General features: G+C 42.5%; 1 protein-coding gene across 8 annotated transcripts in view; it reads left to right on the top strand.

Annotated features, from left to right (window-relative positions):
* LOC140200057 (inositol polyphosphate-4-phosphatase type I A) overlaps nucleotides 1–18445 on the top strand; it is a 265040-nt gene that overhangs the window by 194851 nt on the left and 51744 nt on the right. For all 8 annotated transcript variants that reach the window (XM_072262755.1, XM_072262759.1, XM_072262753.1 and 5 more), the window contains 3 exons: nucleotides 4536–4644; nucleotides 10858–11041; nucleotides 15661–15876. In XM_072262755.1, the coding sequence (XP_072118856.1) occupies nucleotides 4536–4644; nucleotides 10858–11041; nucleotides 15661–15876 (509 nt within the window). The remainder of the gene's footprint in view (nucleotides 1–4535; nucleotides 4645–10857; nucleotides 11042–15660; nucleotides 15877–18445) is intronic.

The following is an 18445-nucleotide window of genomic DNA, read 5'->3' as shown; positions in this document are numbered from 1 at the left end:
GTAAAAATTACAAACATGAATACATTATTTGATACACACAAATATACATCTTTATCAGCTATTTGGCTAATACAGCGAATTTTAAGTTGTCAACACCTGACAAGACAGTCAGCCATCACATTTTCTGTTCCTTTTATATGTGTTATTAATACCTTAAAGCAGACTCCAACTTAGCAAACTTCATAGTGGCCAAAAACACTGATGAATTGCGATCAATGTAAACTCTCATTGGGTTTCATCCCGGACCACAATAACAAGGGTCGTCCCATTCTGACTTAGTTTTCTCTCGCAAGGGCTTAGTAGGAGGGGGAGGGGTAGTAACCGTAGAGTTATTGCAAAACTTCCTACAGTACCCCACCATCTCCAAGAGCCTTCTGAGGGCCCTCTTGTCTGTCGGGGTTGGGATGTCAGAGATAGCCCACACTTTAGCTTGCATCGCTGCCAGCTGCCCCTGTGTAACCACAATTCCCAGATAAGTGACCTTCGTGTGGCCGAACTCATTTTTTTCAAGGTTCACTATCAAGCTGGCTTCAGACAGCCGCATTACATCTTCAATACACACCTCTGTGTTCGTTAGCCCTTTCGTCACTGAATTACTCATTCTATAGGGCTGTTGCTCACTAGGCTAACCTAGCGTAACAAACACCACCCAATGTCCCAGTTCTTTGCATCGCCTCGGGACAATCAAACACACGTGTGCGAGCTGTTTAATTACTTCTCCTAAAGAGTCGCTTTGTTTGGGGATTAAGGGAGAGACCTTATCAGCAGAGCTGGCCAAAACAATAGCCTTCTCCCATCTGGTTGATACCATACTCATCTTTTCAAAATGTTTTTTTTTTCTTATCAGGGGGACCCTAGCTTCATTGATTTCCGCGCTAACACCGACTAGGTTTGTTAGCATATCAAAAGCCTGTGGCCGTCTCAGTTCGCGTCTGCCATAATCAATAACATCCTTCCTCCTGTGCAGCCAGTAAACCTCTTTCATGATTCCACCAACTGTTTCCTCCAGCACCTCAAAATGTCCACCGAGGGGTACCTTGTGGGCCAGGTTAAAAATCTCATCCCCATAGCTCTTTTGCACCACCCCCCATTCCTCATCTGCGGGTACGGTACTTGGTCTCCCTTTCTTCCTTAGCACTTCCTCCTCTACACAATAGCCTACTGGCTCCTTTCTTAATTCTGCGTCAGAGAGGGCTGTCTCCGCCAAAACCATCAGCCCCTCGTCTCGCTCCTGCGCCTGCACAAATTCTTTCCTGGCCAATGCTAAGTCTGTCTCAGCTCCCTCACTACCTCTTGTTTCACTACACTCCTTCTTTTCACTTTCTGCCTCCTCCTGGTACATCTCAGCTAAATTTACTTCGGCAGTCCCGTGATGGACCTGTGAGTCCATGGGTGGGGCCTCAATGTTGGCAGACTGACCTGTCAATCTCACGGCTGGGAACACGATTCCCCCGGCAAGGTCATTACCGAGCAAGACTTCCACGCCTTTCATCGGTAAGTCGGGCCTCACCCCGATCGTGACTAGTCCAGAGACCAAGTTGCTTTGTAGGTGTATCTGGTACAAAGGGACTGCCTCTGTCCCTTCCCCAATACCTTCGACCTTGACCTCCCCAGTCTGGGTCTCTGAGCTAAACTCTAATACATTCTTCAATATCAATGACTGACACGCTCCCGTGTCTCTCCAGATCCGCACTGGAACTGGATTTAATCCCTCCTTCACTGACACCAATCCGGCCAAGATAAACCTCTCGCGCCCTTCCTGAACTTTGGCAGACCTTTCCTCTCCTAGCGGTTCGTTTACCAGCTCGATACAGCCAGTCAAAATCGCCGTTTTTCCTTTTCCCTTCTCCTTCTTTGGGGCAAAGCACCTGGATGCAAAGTGTCCGACTTTCCCACAATTATAACAGACGAACCCAGGAGACTTCCTACCAGACTGCTCCCGGTCTACCTTATCCTTCTCACTAGTCCCCGGCTTACTTTCTGACTTCTCTGGCGGACTCTCCCCGCCGTCCTGACTACCCTTCTGGTAGCCTTTACTCGGGGCAAACTTCATTTTATGCGTCAATGCATACTCATCCGCTAACTTAGCAGTTGCGGCTAACGTGGCTGCCTCTTTCTCATCTAGGTAGGGTCTCATACCCTCAGAGACACAACATTTAAACTGCTCAATCAGGATCAGCTGTAGCAGTCTGTCATAATCCCTCTCTACCCCCTTCGAGGCGCACCAACGCTCACAATATGTCTGCATCTCACGGGCAAACTCTAAATACGTGCGGTCCCACTGCTTCCTCACATTCCGGAACCTCTGCTGGTATGCCTCCGGGACCAACTCATAAATCCTGAGGATGGCCTCTTTCACCACCTCATACCTCTGGGCATCTTCCGCGGACAAAGCTGAGTAAGCTTGTTGGGCTTTCCCTTTCAGTACACTCTGAAGCAAAACAGCCCACTTATCCCTCGGCCAGTCCCGACTTGTAGCAACTTTTTCGAAATGGAGAAAGTACCGATCCACATCGGTATCGTCAAATGGGGGAACCAGCCTAACCTCCTGGGTCGCCCTGAACCCTCCACCTTGGTTCGGCATGGGTCCCTGCTCTGCCCTTATCTTTAACTTCTCCAGCTCAAATTCCCTTTCCCTCTGTTTCTCCAACTGCCTCTCTTCTCGCTCCAACTGTCTGTCTGTCTCTCTCTCCTGCCTTTCTAACTGTTTCTCTTTCTCCTGCCTTTCTAACTCTCTCTCCTGCCTTTCTAACTCTCTCTCTCTCTCTCTCTCCTGCCTTTCTAACTGTTTCTCTTCGTGTTCTAACTGCCGTACCCGGAACTCATGCTCGAGTCTCAGCTTTTCAAGCTGCACCTGTACCGCGTCTCCAGCCGGTTTTTCAATAGGCACCACCTCCAGCTCCCCTTGGGGAAACACACCTTTAGATACATAGTGCTCTACGATAGCTCTGTGTATCTCCTCTCTCCTCATTGTTGACTTCCCCTTAACAAGATTCAACCGTTTGGCCACAGCTGCCAATTCCGCTTTCCTGGCATCCTCTAATTCCTCCTAGGTCGGCGCCTTTATAAATTCCTCAATCTCCATTTCTGCCGTTTGTCTTTTCTTTCTTTCGGGAATTTTAACCCAATCAATTCACTCCGTCCCAAATTTAGCGTTCAAAATCGCGGACGAGAACCCCACTTATGTTACGTATCCCGTAACTGGGTTGCCAAACCAGCAGAAATGGATCACTCAGTTGGAGTCTGGATTACTGGAACTAAGAAAGCTTTATTAAAGAAACAAGCAACACAGTACTCTAATCAAAAGGATAATAAATGCAACAGTTCAGCAATGATAAACACACATGTACACAGAATTAGAATAATAGGATCAATCAAGCTCTATCGTCGTCTAGGGGTAAATGACCAGTTTCAAAGTGACGCAAAGTTCAGTTCAACTGAGTTCAGTTCAGCTCACAGTAATCACTGCCGTGGCGATGGACAGTGGGGGGAAGGAGAGAGAGAGCAAAAACGAATGAATATTCAAACGGCTTCCACACAGACCTTCGATATTCTTCGCAGTCAGCTTTCGGGTGAGCCCTTTGTGATGTCTTCTGAGGTCACCGACTGTGACCCCTCCGTTCCAGATACGATCTTTCCTCAGTGGTGAACCCGGCACCCAGGGAAGGGCGGACACGCACCAGGTTCCCGCCGATCGTATCTTTCCACCTTGTGCGTCTCTGGCTTGGTTTCGCGACCAGCCCTCCAAAAACTCCCACCGAGTTGTGGGAGGCGCACTGCTTCCAGGGTCTCGTTACTTCGTGATGTTGTGTGTCTTGCCTTAGTGAACCTGTCCCTTTTTATCCCCCTGCTGGGGTATCGCCTGTCCATCACTTCAAACAGTTCAGGGTTCAAAGGGGAGCCGATCTTGACAGCTCTCCTTCCGTCCCTTCATTAACATCTCCAAATGCTGCTCCATTGTTTTCCTTATTTCCCTTTCTCCTGAAGACAGGTGGCAGACCAACTGCTGATCCCACTGGTGCCAGCACAGGACAGTTAACATCTTAATCTATGTGTACTCTCATCACAGTACAAACATTTCGAATGACAGGAAAGTATTAACATGCCAGGTCTGTGTTTGTTTATCAGTTGATTTATTCTGGAGGTGGGGACTTTATTATTACCCATCACTAAGTGCTCTAGAGTTTGAACAACACGAGCCAACCACAGTTTTGTCAGTCTGGATTTGCACATTGGCCAGACTGGGTAAGGAATGCAGATATCCTTCCTGTTTGAACCTTAATGAGCCACAGGGTTTTCGATACCAAATCAGTGGTTTCATGACCAGCACCACTGATAGTAGCTTTTATTTTTAAAATGTCAGCTTAACTATATGAACTTAAGTTCCCCAGCTACCATGGTGAGATTCAAAAACATGTAACCCTATGGCCTTTGATGCTAGTTTTAATATTTGGAAACTTTTCAAATCTAAGTTGGTCATGTTAGATTTCGCCTATCTGCTGATTCATTGGTTCCCTGTGTTCTTTGTGCCATAGATCAGACCTATGACATCGTTACTATTGGGGCACCAGCAGCGCACTGCCAGGCCTTCAAAACTGGTGGCTTAAGAAAACTTCTGGTAAAGTTTGTGGAAGCCAAGAAAAAGTAAGTTGAGGAGAATTTAAAATCAGTGCTCTTTGAGGGACAGTATCTTGCTTTTTTATTTTGTTCAGTTGCAAATTTTCAACATGACTTTGATGTATGAGTTGATATTCTTCTGTTTCATCCTTCATTTCATTAAATTCGGCAAATTTTTTACGCAGAGAGTGGTGAGTGCGTGGAATGGGCTGTCGGCAGTGGTGGTGGAGGTGGATGCAATAGGGTCTTTTAAGAGACTTTTGGATAGGTACATGGAGCTTAGAAAAATAGAGGGCTTATGGGTAAGCCTAGTAATTTCTAAGGTAGGGACATGTTCAGCACAACTTTGTGGGCCGAAGGGCCTGTATTGTGCTGTAGGTTTAAATATGGGATGGAAAAACTATTTAATACTTTTAGAGGCCATAGCTGATATGTGATGCTAAGCAATGGGAATGTTTGACTCCCAGAGAACCACCCCAGGTATAGTGTGAATGGCAGAAAATCAGGTCCACTCTTGGTTTGTTCATCGTTATCACACTTAGGGCTTAAATAAAGCACTTTTTGGTGGTGTTCTCAGAGTAGTAAATGTAGGATTATAATAGATAAACCATTGAAAATACTGCTTTTAAGTTTCTTTGCCACTCCCCTTGCTCTGCAATTTTATAATTGGCGATAGTACATTTAGTTTAAATAAGTGATTGTATTTGTGTAACATCATCATAGCAAATGGCTCTGGGCAATATGAGGGGAGTTAATTTAAAGCTTGGTCAAATTTGGAGGGGTCTTCCATGCAGAAGGAGTTAAGAGGAGCAGAGAGATTTATAGAAGGGATTAATGGGTAAGGGGTCTTGGCATCTGAGGACATTTGCAGTCAGGAATGATCAAAAGGCCAGAATTTGAGGAGTGCACAACTCTCAGGAATGTAGGGCAGAGAATGCTACAAAAATGTGCTGAAGCAAAAATGAGAAATGTCAGCAAGCATAAACATTTTAAAATTGAATCGTAGCTCAATTAAAAGCCAGCTGCCACGAACGATAATGAGCAGGATTTGGTGAAGCTTGGACAGGCATAAATAAATTTTGATCAACAAATTATTTGAGAGTAAAACAATTAAAGAGTCTATATTGTAAAAGTCAAGTCTTTGAGTAACAACAACAAATGAGCTGAGACAGAGGAGGGCAATGTTATGGACATGGAGAATGGCAGTCTTGGCCATTGGGCAGTAACTCACATTGTGCCAATATATGAACTCAAGATTGTAAACAGCTTGTCTGATTTTCAGGTGGTCACTTGGGTAGAAGGTGGTGTCAACCTCTGGGGAATGCAATTTGTGATATAGGTGAAGATTGTGGCATATATTTAATTGGAGAAAATTTTGGCTCAAACAATACTCAATGTGGAATAATCAACCCAATAAATTAGATATTTTCACTGTCTGTATAAAGAAGAAAATGTAATGGACGCAATATATGCACAAAACTGCAGGAAAGGTTTGGGTGCTTATTGTGTTTTCTTCCCACTGCCATCTACCTGTGATGTATATTAATATTTATATTAGTGGATATTATTTCATTAATCTAAATTTGCACTTAGAAATAGAAGGTGAACCATCCACTTACTGATTTGTTGACAAACAAAAGATCAATCTTCAGCATCTCAGTGTCAATTCAGAAAGATTTCCACCTATCCATTATCATCTTTTAAAACCTCTATTAGTGCTTTGATAAACATACACAAATCTGAAGAGCTGCTAACTATAAATCAGAAAACAAAACTGATGGCTTGAGATTTTAGTTACCACGCACCTAAGGGACACTAACCCACAGGTTTTCCCATTTCAAACCCAGCCTTTGAGCTGCTTGAGACAGTGCTAGGCTGTTGGTGGCTTTATTTCAAGCCAGAACCATTGGCTGGGGTCCCGCAGTTAAAATTCATGCAGTGACCCCTTTTGAAACCATCTATTGAGGGTTATGCATGAACAGTAGCCATTTGAAGGATCAGAGCACCACTATCAACTTAGTCCAAATGAAGATGATTGAGCAAGGAGAAATAAGTGTTAATAAACATTGGATTTGGTAAACTTTGGATTAAATAACATTTTGTCATTCAAAAGTCACACCAGTTTTAAATTGTCATCATTACAAGAATGGGTATCTTCTGGGTGCTCTGGATTTCTCCCACAGTCTAAAGACTTGCCAGTAGGTAGGTTAATTGGTCATTGAAAATTGTCCTATGATTAGGCTGGGGTTAAATCGGGGGTTGCTGGGCTGCATGGCTTGAAGGGCTGGAAGGGCTTACTCCACGCTGTCTATCAATAAATAAAAAAAAAGAAGAATCTCGTGTCAGTGCATCCAGAATCAAATTGTTTACCATTTGAACTCCTAGTAATTTTGTTGCCTTCATATCAAGTGGCACCGGAGTAAATAAAAACCAATCATATTATATCACTGAGCTCATAAATACAGTGTAGTCTTGGGTAACGATAACTATTTTGTAAAAGTGTGCAATAGATTTCACTAGTCCTGAGTTTTAAATGTACAATTTTGTTTTTGTTAATGATGCTGGTAACACTCTTATGCAACTGTTTTTGCTTTGTTTGTTTTGCTCTTTTATTCTCTTCAGCGTTTATGAGGAGGGTTGGTGAGTTTCTAGCTGATGACAGCTAAGATTGTTTGTTTAATTTTCACATTCATTTTGCCTCCAGTTTCATTTTCTTTTCAAACCAAAATGTCTCCCATTGAAAATACCATGAGCACCCTCATTCAAGCACTAACCCCAAGTTTGTGTAAATTCCACTTTTAACTGTGGGGCACCTGGAGCTCCACCTTTAACTGTGGTGCGTCTGTTGGAGATGCCAGAGTTATTTAATGTTGCCATTTAATCAAAAATGTATGTCTGCCTGTGTCTCAGTGCTGTATTGTAATATACCGTGTCTTCCACTTAACAAACAAATCTCAAAACCAACTATCATGCATGCATCAAGAAATGAATGGACTCTTAAAAGTCTGTGTAAAACAAATAATAATTGGTTTGATCGTATGTCATTTTCAAGATGCACCTCCGGCAGATTCTTAATAGATGTTCAATTTGAATTTTTTTCCCTTAGTTAGCTTTAATGCTTCTCTTGAAAGTGCCTTTTCCTAATTTTACTTTTTGTTGCGTATAGAAGGAACAGTAGCCAGTTGAGAAACTCTACCGGGTTTTATACAGCAACCCTTCCCCCCACCCCCCCATTCTTGCTCTTGATCTAATTCTTTACCGTGGGTGGTACGGCAGCATAGCAGTTAGCATAACACTATTACAGCACCAGTGACCTGGGTTCAATTCCCACCACTATCTGTAAGAAGTTTGTTCACTCTCCCCATGACCAGGTGAGTTTCCTCCCACATTCCAAAGATGTGTATGGGTTAGTAGGTTAATTGGTCACATGTGTAATTAGGCCCGAAGGACCTGTTACCGTGCAGTACTCTAAACCTAAATCTTCAGCACCATGTAGTTGAATTTGAGTACTTGGTGCAACAGAGGAGTGTTGCAGATAAGATGGACTAAATGAGTGAGCCTTGTCCTGTTTTATTTCAAATAGTTATTGTTGGTAAGTATACAATTTTTCACTCTCTGAAATCAATACCCCGACCTGGGTTTAAAAACATTGATATGAATGCTCTCTATCAGGCAATCTTAATGAAAGTAGCTAGTTTTATCTGGTAGGTGATAATGGATACAACAAGATTAAATATGTGCATGCTTCAATAACAATACTAATTTATTGAACTTAAAATTAACTCTACTTAAAAGCAATCATGTTTCAGATTGTATGTCCCATTTAAAGGATAATAAGAACTGTGTAAGATGGTGTAAGTTGCTTAATAATGAAACTCTAGATTTCTCAGAATGATGCAGAAAGCTAAGAAGTCATATTTGTTCCTCAGCAAGTCTGGCTGAAAAATCATTATGCACTCTTAACATTAGATGGGCACCACTTCAGGACCTAGACTGTGCTTATAATTTCCACACATCCTAATGCCTCCGTACTATAATAACTCCAGGATCAAGAGATGCAAGTTTACTATAAGCTTTGCAAAAAAATTTTCGTTTCAGTCATTAGGCTAGGAGAGATTCAGATACTATTGAAGCTGAATTAAACTCAAGTTTGATTCCAAAACTTGTGAAATACTTAAATAATTTTAATTTTTGGTTAACTGGTTTTTAAATTTTACAGGTCAAGTTGTAGTGATTGAGCAAGTTCAGCAAGAAATGTACAATTAAACAATAGTACCAGTGTAAAGTGGTATTTCAGAATTTCAGCTCCCTTGCTTTCTATGAATAGTTTACCTAAATTCAAAGTCGCGGCCATACTTATCATGAGAACAGAACAAGGACAAAAATTATTTGGGTGAGCGAGTTTAATCCTGTTTTCAAACTCTGCTTTAATTAATACTGTAAATAAAAAAAGAAGATGCTGAAATTATTCAACAGGCTGGGCAGCATCTGTGAAAAGAGAAACAGAGTTAATGTTTCACTTTGAAGATTCTTCACTAATCTGGACAGTAGATTATGAGAACGCAGACAAGGGAATGTAAGAGTTGTGAAATGCTTATGAGTTGTTTTCTTCAACTATGTTTTCCCTTCTATGTTTTCGCAAATCCATTCACTACATTGCATCTGTTGTCTTCATGCCACTTCTGTTGTAAAGTATACCTCCTATGGTATTTGCCTTTCACCCCACCAAACTTTGTATTCAATGGATCATCCTTTGCAATTTCCACCATTTTCATTGAGATTCTACCACCTTAGTAGAAGTCTTTATTTTAGGTTTCCAGCATCTGCAGTAATTTTTTTTCTCAATTTTCATTCACTGTAACATTCTGACGGATAACATCTTCCAGTCATTCACATGGTCATTAAGACCTCCTACATAGAAACAGCCCCTTCATGCCAAGTACATACAAACTTTAAGACATCCATGTTATTCTCGACATTCCCATCAACTCTCCTCACATTCTATTAATCACTTGACTGCTAGGGGCTATTTACAGTGTCCAGTTAACCTACTGGCCTGCATATCTTTAGGAACACTGTGCAGATCCAGGGAGAACATGCAAACTCCACATTCTGATACTCGAGCTGAGAGGCAGCTGCTCCACTGAATATTCCACTGCAACTGTGAGCATTTCAAGAGCACGGCAACACACACAAAATGCTGGAGGACCTGCAGCATCTATGGAAAAATGTAAACAGTTGATGTTTCGAGCCGAGATCCTTCAAAAGCACTGTTCTGTTTGTGACTCCCGGATCCACTGCCTTTTCTGTCTCCAGCACTGTTCACTTAGTCTTTTACCATGACCACCACACAAGATGAAATACTTATTTCACTTTCTTCACTTCCTTCTTTCCAAGAACCCTAGTAGTTCTTCCAGGTCAGCAGTGTTTCACTCGCCCCTCTTTCCAAACTAGTGTACTCCATACTCAGTATTCACAATGTGACCTCCTCTCCATAGGTGAAAACAAATGGGTGACCACTTTTCAGAGCATCTACAAGCAGTTCACAGGGTTGACCCTGATCGTCCTGTTACATGCCAGTTTAATTTTCCATTCCACTGACTGGCCAATTGCACCACTTTGATAAGATCCAAAGTAAGCTTGATGAACAGCACCTCATTATCCATTTGGACATTGCAGCATTATCTAGTTCTACATTTTTAGTAAAATCATGTTCTCTGTTCATATTAGAATGGGCCAGGTCATCCATATGTGACATTGACAAAGCTGTTCCTCCCTTCATTAACAAACCCTGACTTGCAACTGCTCATTTCACAATTTTTATATTTCTTGTTTCCTTTCCTTCCGGGTTCTGGTAAAGAGACGCTGAACTGTTTTTATTTCAGATTACAGCATCTGTAGTATTTTGATACACAGTAACTGCTTTAATTAGGTGCCATCCAGGTTCCCCCAGTGTTGTACTGCTCCAAAAAGGATGTGCCATCTATTCCTTGGCCACTCAGTTTGCTACTGGTATGCAATGGGAATTTTTTTTAAATAGTGGAAAACTAAATGCTTAAAGTCGTTAAAGGGAAGAATCTAGAATGTCAAATACGTCTGATTTGGAAATAAGATGATAGACCAGGAGTTATCTGACAGTTGATTTCAACACTGAACATTTCAGTGAGGAACAAATGCATCTGAACATACTTACATGTGCGACCTAAATAATTTTCTGAATTCTCATCTTCTTTCTTACAGTTCATCGTCTAGTTCCCAGTCTATAGTATACATACCACAAGATATAGTAAGAGCTAAAGAAATTATAGCGAGTATTAATACCCTTAAAACACAAGTCAGTTACTATGCAGAACGACTGTCAAGAGCAGCCAAGGAGAGATCTGCAAATGGCCTTGAGAGGACACTGGCAATTTTGGCAGACAAGGTAAATGATGTTTTCTACATTGTTATTATACTTACACATGCTAGTGTGATAGTACTGTGACTAATTATGTTCTTAACTCATCTCTAATGGGGAAGTTTCTGTATAACTGGCCAATCTCCTTCCCATCTTTACAAAGTATTTTGCAGCCCTGCTAAAGAGGGAGCAAATAAAAGATGTTCTTCACTTTTCGGGCAGCAGAGGAAGAAAAAAAAGCAGGTGTTCAGTGGGAGAATGTAAGTGAGATAAGCCCATGGTCAGGTGAGAGAAGAAATCTCCATAGGAAATATTTGAGGCAGGGTAGGCAGTGAATAAGCTGAGAGAGAGGTTGAGAAACCTGCTCAAATGACTTCTTGCTGAGTGCAGAAGGTGACATGCTGAGTAGATTTAGTAGGCCCATGTTAAACTGTAGTTTGTTAGTCTGTATATGTTTTGCACTGTGCTGAAGTAAAGTATTTATTGTGTTCCAGATAAGTGCTTAGTTGGTGCAAGAGCAATCTAGCATGTATTTTGATAATCAGCAATGTCTTTCTCCCCCTCTTTCTGCAAATAGAATCAAAGTTGTACAGCATGGAAATAGGCCCATCCAAATCAAGTTTAATATCACTGGCATATGAAATTTGTTGATTTGTGGCAACAGTGTACTGCAATACATAATAATAAAAGCTACAATTTACAATAAGTTTATACACACACACACACACACACACACACACACACACACACACACAACTGTGCGAAAGTCTTAGTCACCTTAGATTTTTTTTAGATGTTTCTTTTTTGTCTTCTCCATTAACATGTCAGTAGAAAAGAACAAAATTTGGATTTCCAATCTTCATGTTCCAAAAAAATTAAATGTTACACAGAATCTCTTCGTATTTTGTTCAAGAAAGTAACATGTTAAGTAATAGACTACTTTTCAAGTAAAAATTTGATGACTTTATATGTGTATATATAACTCAGTGCATGTCTTTTTTTTGTGCAGGGAGTGGGATTTGGGGGTTGGTGTGCCAGATCTATTTTGTTTGTTTTTTTTGTGCGGGAGGAGGGATTTTGGGGTTGATGATTTTGTTGCCTTTCTTTGCTTTCGTGCTTTCTTGGTTTCATGGCTACCTGGAGAATTGAAGCATTTCAGAGTTGTATACTTTTATAATAAATGAACCTTTGAAACAAAGACAATAAACAGGTGCTAATGATCAATGATGTAATGAATTGAATAAACAATGAAAAAGAAACAGGTGTAGAAGGAATCAAAGTAACACACACACACACAAAATACTGGAGCAACTCAGCAGGCCAGGCAGCATCTGTGGAAAAGAGGACAGTCGACGTTTCAGACTGAGACCCTTCAGCGGGACTGGAGAAAAAAAGATGAGTCAGAGTTAGAAGGTGGGGGGGGGGGGCGGGGCGGGAGAGAGAAACACAAGGTTATAGGTGAAACCGGGTGGGGGTGGGAAGCGATGAAGTAAAGAGCTGGGAAGTTGATTGGTGGAAGAGATACAGGGCTGGAGAAGGGGGAATCTAATAGGGGAGGACAGAAGGCCATGGAAGAAAGAAAAGTGGGAAGAGCACCAGAGGGAGGCAATGGGCAGGCAAGGAGATAAGGTGAGAGAGGGAAAAGGGGACGGAGGAATGGTGAAGGGGGGCATTACTGGAAGTTTGAGAAATCAATGTTCATGCCTTCAGGTTGGAGGCTCCCCAGACGTAATATAAGGTGTTGTTCCTCCATCCTGAATGTGGCCTCATCATGACAGTAGAGGAGGTCATGGATTGACATATGGGAATGGGAAGTGGAATTAAAATGGGTGGCCACTGAGAGATCCTGGCTTTTCTGGTGGCCGGAGTGTAGGTGATTGCTGAAGTGGTCTCCCAATCTACATTGGGTCTCACCAATATACAGGAGGCCACATTGGGAGCACCGGATACAGTAGATGACCCCAACAGAGTCACAGATGAAGTGTCTAGTATTTTGTGTGTGTTTCTTGGATTTCCAGCATCTACAGATTTTCGCTTGTTTGTAGAAGGAATCAAACTGGGCAAAGGATAACCAAACTAAAAAGTGAAGGTGTGGCAGATATGACAGTTTAACCTTCAAATCATCAATTCTTACACCATGCTGAGAGTGAGCATGGCAACAAGACACAAGGTGGACATCCTGCATCAGCAAGGTCGCTCCCAAGCAGAAATTTTGCAGCAGACAAGAGTTTCAAGATGTGCTGTTCAAGCTCTTCTGAAAAAGCACAAAGAAACACAGTGGCCAGTCATGGAAACTGAGTGCAGCCAGATGAGAGATACATCAAGCTGAAGTCCCTTCTAAATTGGAAGAGATCAGGCACTGCTATCAGCTCTGAGCTCACAGAAATGACTGGAACCCAAGTACACCCCTCTATAGCCTGGAGAAGTATTGTCAGAAGTGGTCTTCATGGAAGAGTTGCTGCTAAAAGCCATTCATGCAAAGTGGAAACAAAGCTAAGAGACTCATGCACAAAAACACAAGGACTGGGGTGCTGAAAAATAGCAGCAAGTGCTTAGGACTGACAAGTCAAAATTTGAAATTTTTGGCTAAAACAGGAGGCAGTTTGTCCATAGAAAAGCTGGGAAGCGCCACATGGATGAGTGTCTGCAGCCAACAGTGAAGCATGGCGGAGACTCCCGGCAGGTTTGGACTGCATTTCTGCAAATGAACTTGGTGATCTCATCAGAATTAATGGAATCCTCAGTGCTGAGAACTACAAGCAGATTCTCAACCATCATGCAGTACCTTCAGGACAATGACCCCAAACACATGCCCATGATCATAAAGAACTATCTTCAGCGACAAGAAGAACATGGAGTTCTACAACAGATGGTATGGTGGCCTCCACGGAACCCTGATCACAACATCATTGAGGCTGTTTGGGATTACCTTGGAGAGACAGAAGCAAGCAAGATAGCCAAAGTCTGCAAAAGAACTGTGACAAGTTCTCCAAGATGCTTGGAACAACCTACCAACCAATTTTCTTATAAAACTGTATGACAGTGTATCTAAGAAAATCAAGACTTCCCCGAGCTGTAGAGGGGTGTACTTGGGTTCCAGTCATTTCTGTGAGTTCAAAGCTGATAGCAGTGCTTGATCTCTTCCGATTTAGAAGGGACTTCAGTTTGATGTATCTCTCATCTGCTGCACTTGGTGTACCTAAGAGAATCAAAGGTGCTCACACCAAATATTGATTTGATATAGTTTTTTACAGTTTAATGCCCTTTATAGTAATTCTTTTGATAGTTAGAAACTTTTCACTTCATTGTTTTTGAAAGAATTTTCACTTTACAGAATATTTTTACATGTGCCTAAGATTTTTGCACAGTACTGTGGTTAAAAAAAAAATTAGTACAAAAAGAAAGGAGAAAAAAGGTGAGCTAATGTTCATTGTCTATTCAGAAATCTGATGTCAGAGGATAAGAGGCTGTTTCTGAAAAGTTGTAGACTCCTGTACCTCCTCCATAATGGTAGCAACAAGAAAAGGGTGTGCCCTGAGTGACGGGGATCTTTCATGATGGATGTGACCTTTTTGAGGCATTGTCTTTTGAAAGTGTCACTTTGACCTACCATGTCTGTTCTGACCATCTTATCTATTGATACTATTTATATGTCAACCTCATTGCCTGCATTAATTCTATATTCCTCTGCCTTGCTCATTCAAGTACCTAAGCAGATGCTGCTTAAAATGTTGTTCCTAATCCTGGCTCCACAGATTCTTCCAGCAGCTAACCCCAGATACCAACTACTCTTATGTGGAGAAAAAATTACCCCTCAGGTCTCCTTTAAACCTCCTCCCTTTCACTTTAAACCTATGCCCTCTGGTGTTAGACACCCCTACCATGGGAAACAGACTGTGGCTATATGCCCTTATAAATTTATATACCTTCCATTATGTTACCTATCCCCAGGAACACTAACAAAGCCTAACCTGTCTCTCCTGATAACCCAAACCAAGGTTTTTGTTACAAATGCTGATCACTGTTTGCTATCTTACCCAAATCTCTACTCTTCTTCTGTAAATCTACAATAAAATAAATGTTGATTTGGAACATTGGGCTTGGAAAGTATGGTGGGAATGCTGTGTAACCTCCAACATCAACTGACGGGAGTCTTAAACATCAACTGTTAACACGAGTTCCTAGTCAAGAAGCTAATCTATATTTGCAGATAGATGATGGCAGGCTATGTGGGAGGAAAGGGTTGGATTGATCTTAGAGTATGTTTAAAGGTCTGCACAACATTATGGGTCATAGGGCCTGGCCTGCACTGTACTGTAGTGTTCTATGTTCTATATGATTTCTCTGCTCCCTGCCTATAGCAAGTATCAAAATAGAAATGTCACTTCTAGCATTCAAAAGGTATTGAAATAAGCCTTTACATTATGCAATTTAGTGTTTTATTGTAGAAATGAAAGCATACGTGAGTATTTAAGATGACACTTAAATTCTAATTCCAGATAAATTATTTCTAAGGTTTGGTTCATCAGTCTGTGGCCAATAAATCTTAAATTTTCATTCTTGTGTATAAGGAGCAAACTAAAATCTAAGAGAGTTTATTGGGTATTATTAACTCCCTGGAGGTGTTTTATTTTTTTCTCATACAGACAAGACAACTGGTCACTGTTTGTGACTGTAAATTACTGGCAAATGCTGTTGAAGCCCTTAATGCTGCCAGGCCCAACTACATTGCTTCCAAATCATCCCCATCAGGAGAAGCAGACCAAGTGATGCTCCGGAATGACCAGGATACCCTCATGGCTAAATGGGCAGGCAGGAACAGCCGCTCTTCCCTGCATATTAGCTGGCATGAGGAGGAATGGGTAAGTCCATTGAGTTATTTAGAGTTTGATTCAAGTTAGTTAATTGTTATGTACAAGGCTCAGACTATGAAATCCTTTACTTGTCTGAAGCTCAGAGAGAAAACAGCATACGTGGTAATAATAAAAGCAACAATAAATATAGGAAACAACAGGAATTCTGCAGATGCTGAAAATTCAAGCAACGCACATCAAAGTTGCTGGTGAACGCAGCAGGCCAGACAGCATCTCTAGGAAGAGGTGCAGTCGACGTTTCAGACCGAGACCCTTCGTCAGGACAAATGCTGACGTCCTGACGAAGGGTCTCGGCCTGAAACGTCGACTGCACCTCTTCCTAGAGATGCTGCCTGGCCTGCTGCGTCCACCAGCAACTTTGATGTGCGTTGCTTGAATAAATATAGGAAAACAGAATGGTGTAGAGTGTGATGCTGAGATACATCCTCAGATGTGGTGGGGCTCATCGTCAGTGACGTAACCTGGGGTCATTGGGTCCTTTGGGTCTTTCAACCACAGACTCTGTCGCCCGGGCAACCCAGCCAGGGTTGGTCAGGCCTTGACTTGTATTCCAGTAGTATTGGTCCACGGTTCATCAGTCACACTTCTTGATCCATAGCCATCTGGAGGCTCACTCAACAGCCTCTGAGATGGTCCTGATGACTCTTTTCTTTGCAGCCCCCATAATGCCAAGGAAAGAGTAGGTTCTGTGCAGCGAACAGCCGGTAGAACTTCTACACCCCACCTCTGTAGGCTCACTTTGTGCCCTCCACCCCTGTGTCTGGGATCGTTCTCCAGGTCCTGGTAAGTGGGTTTCTTACGTTCAAATGCCTTCTCAAGCCAGACTTCCCAGGGAACTGTCAGTTCTACCATCACCACTGCTTTGAGATTCCTGACAAAACGACTAGGTCAGACCTCAGGGATAATGATGCGATGAAATCAGAGAACTTTAACTGCTTGCCCAGAGTGATTTTCAGTTGCCAGTCAGACACCAAGCCAGCTGGTGGACTGAAGCCGTGGTTGGACTCCAGCTTTGAGAAAGTCTATGGGCTTTCCAGTTTGATGGAGGTATCTACCGTTGTTAATGGCAGAGGAGATGCTTTCTGCCAGCAGCACAGGAAGAGATGCTAAAGTGACAAAAACAGGAGAGAGAATCGTAAGCACAAGAGATTTTACAGAAATCTTGAGCAACACACCCAAAATGCTGGAGGAACTCCGCAGGTCAGGCAGCTTCTATAGAGGGGAATAAACAGTCGATGTTTTGGGCTGAGACTCTTCATCAGGACTGGAAAGGAAAGGGGCAGAAGATGTGGGGGAGAGGAAGGAATACAGACTAGGCAGGTAATAGGTGAGTCCAGGTAGTTGGATGAGGGGGAATGAAATAAGAAGCTAAGAGGGGACATGTGGAAAAGGTAAAGGACTGAGGAAGAAGGATTCTAATAGTGCATCACGGAAGAAAGGGAAGAAGGAAGGTGTGAGGTAATGGGCTGGTGAGGAGAAGAGATGAGAGGGTAACCAGAATGGGGAATGGAAACAAGAGGAGGAGGGAGGGAGGGGAAGTTACCGGTAGAGGGATCAATGTTCATGCCATTAGGTTGGAGAGTGCACGAATGAAATATGCGGTACAGCTCCTCAAACCTGAGTTTGACCTCATCGTGGCTGTAGAGGAAGCCATTGATTGGCATATCACAATGGGAATGGGAAGTTGAAATGAGTAGATTTAATAGGTAAATAGAATTAAGGATTCAAGAACGTGACAACAGCACTGAGAAGGGGATATGAAAAAGATGATTGGTTCAGAAATCTAATAGCATGATGGAGTTGATATTCTTGAGCAACAAAAACCAAATGGCAAAGGAACTCAGCAGGTCTGGCAGCATCTATGGAGAGGAATAAGCAGTGAGTGTTTTGGACCATGAGCCTTCATCAGGGCTGAAAAGGAAGGGGAAGAAACCAGAATTAGAAGGTGGGTGGAGGGGAAGCTGCCAGGTGATAGGTGAAACCAGTTGAGGGGAGTGGTTGATGGGTGGGGTGGGGGTTATGAAGTGAGAAGATGGGAGGTGATAGGTGTAAGAGGTAAAGGGCTGAAGAAGAGATCGTCTGAGCTTTCAAATTCTTGTATCTTCTGGAAGGTAGGAGAGAAAAAAGGGAATAGCCTGGGTGACGGGCATCCTTGAAAGTTCTGTTAGCTTTCCTGAAGAACACACAGTGAAGATGGACTAGATGGGAAAATGTGATGAGCCCTCTAATGGACTTGGCAGTGTTTACCAGTCTCTGCACTTTCCGTGGATCCAGAGCAGTGTAGTTGCCATACTCTGCTGAAATGCAACCCAGCAGGATACTACTTGTTTAAAATGATTTTCATCTGGGAAGGTTTTGGCATCTCATCTGACTTGTGCCTTGCAATATGGAGGCCCGTCACTGATTACGGACAGCACATGGCACACTCAGTAAAACATTCATCCCCAGCAGTAATAGACACTGAGTCTGAAACAGAGCTGTCTCATATAGAGGCAGCAGCAACCTGCACAGGTGTGCTGATGGTGGAGGATACCATCTTTAACTGGGTCAAGGGTTA

Source organism: Mobula birostris, chromosome 7, assembly GCF_030028105.1.
Source record: "Mobula birostris isolate sMobBir1 chromosome 7, sMobBir1.hap1, whole genome shotgun sequence".
NCBI lineage: Eukaryota > Metazoa > Chordata > Chondrichthyes > Myliobatiformes > Myliobatidae > Mobula > Mobula birostris.
This window is presented reverse-complemented; position numbering and strand designations above follow the sequence as displayed.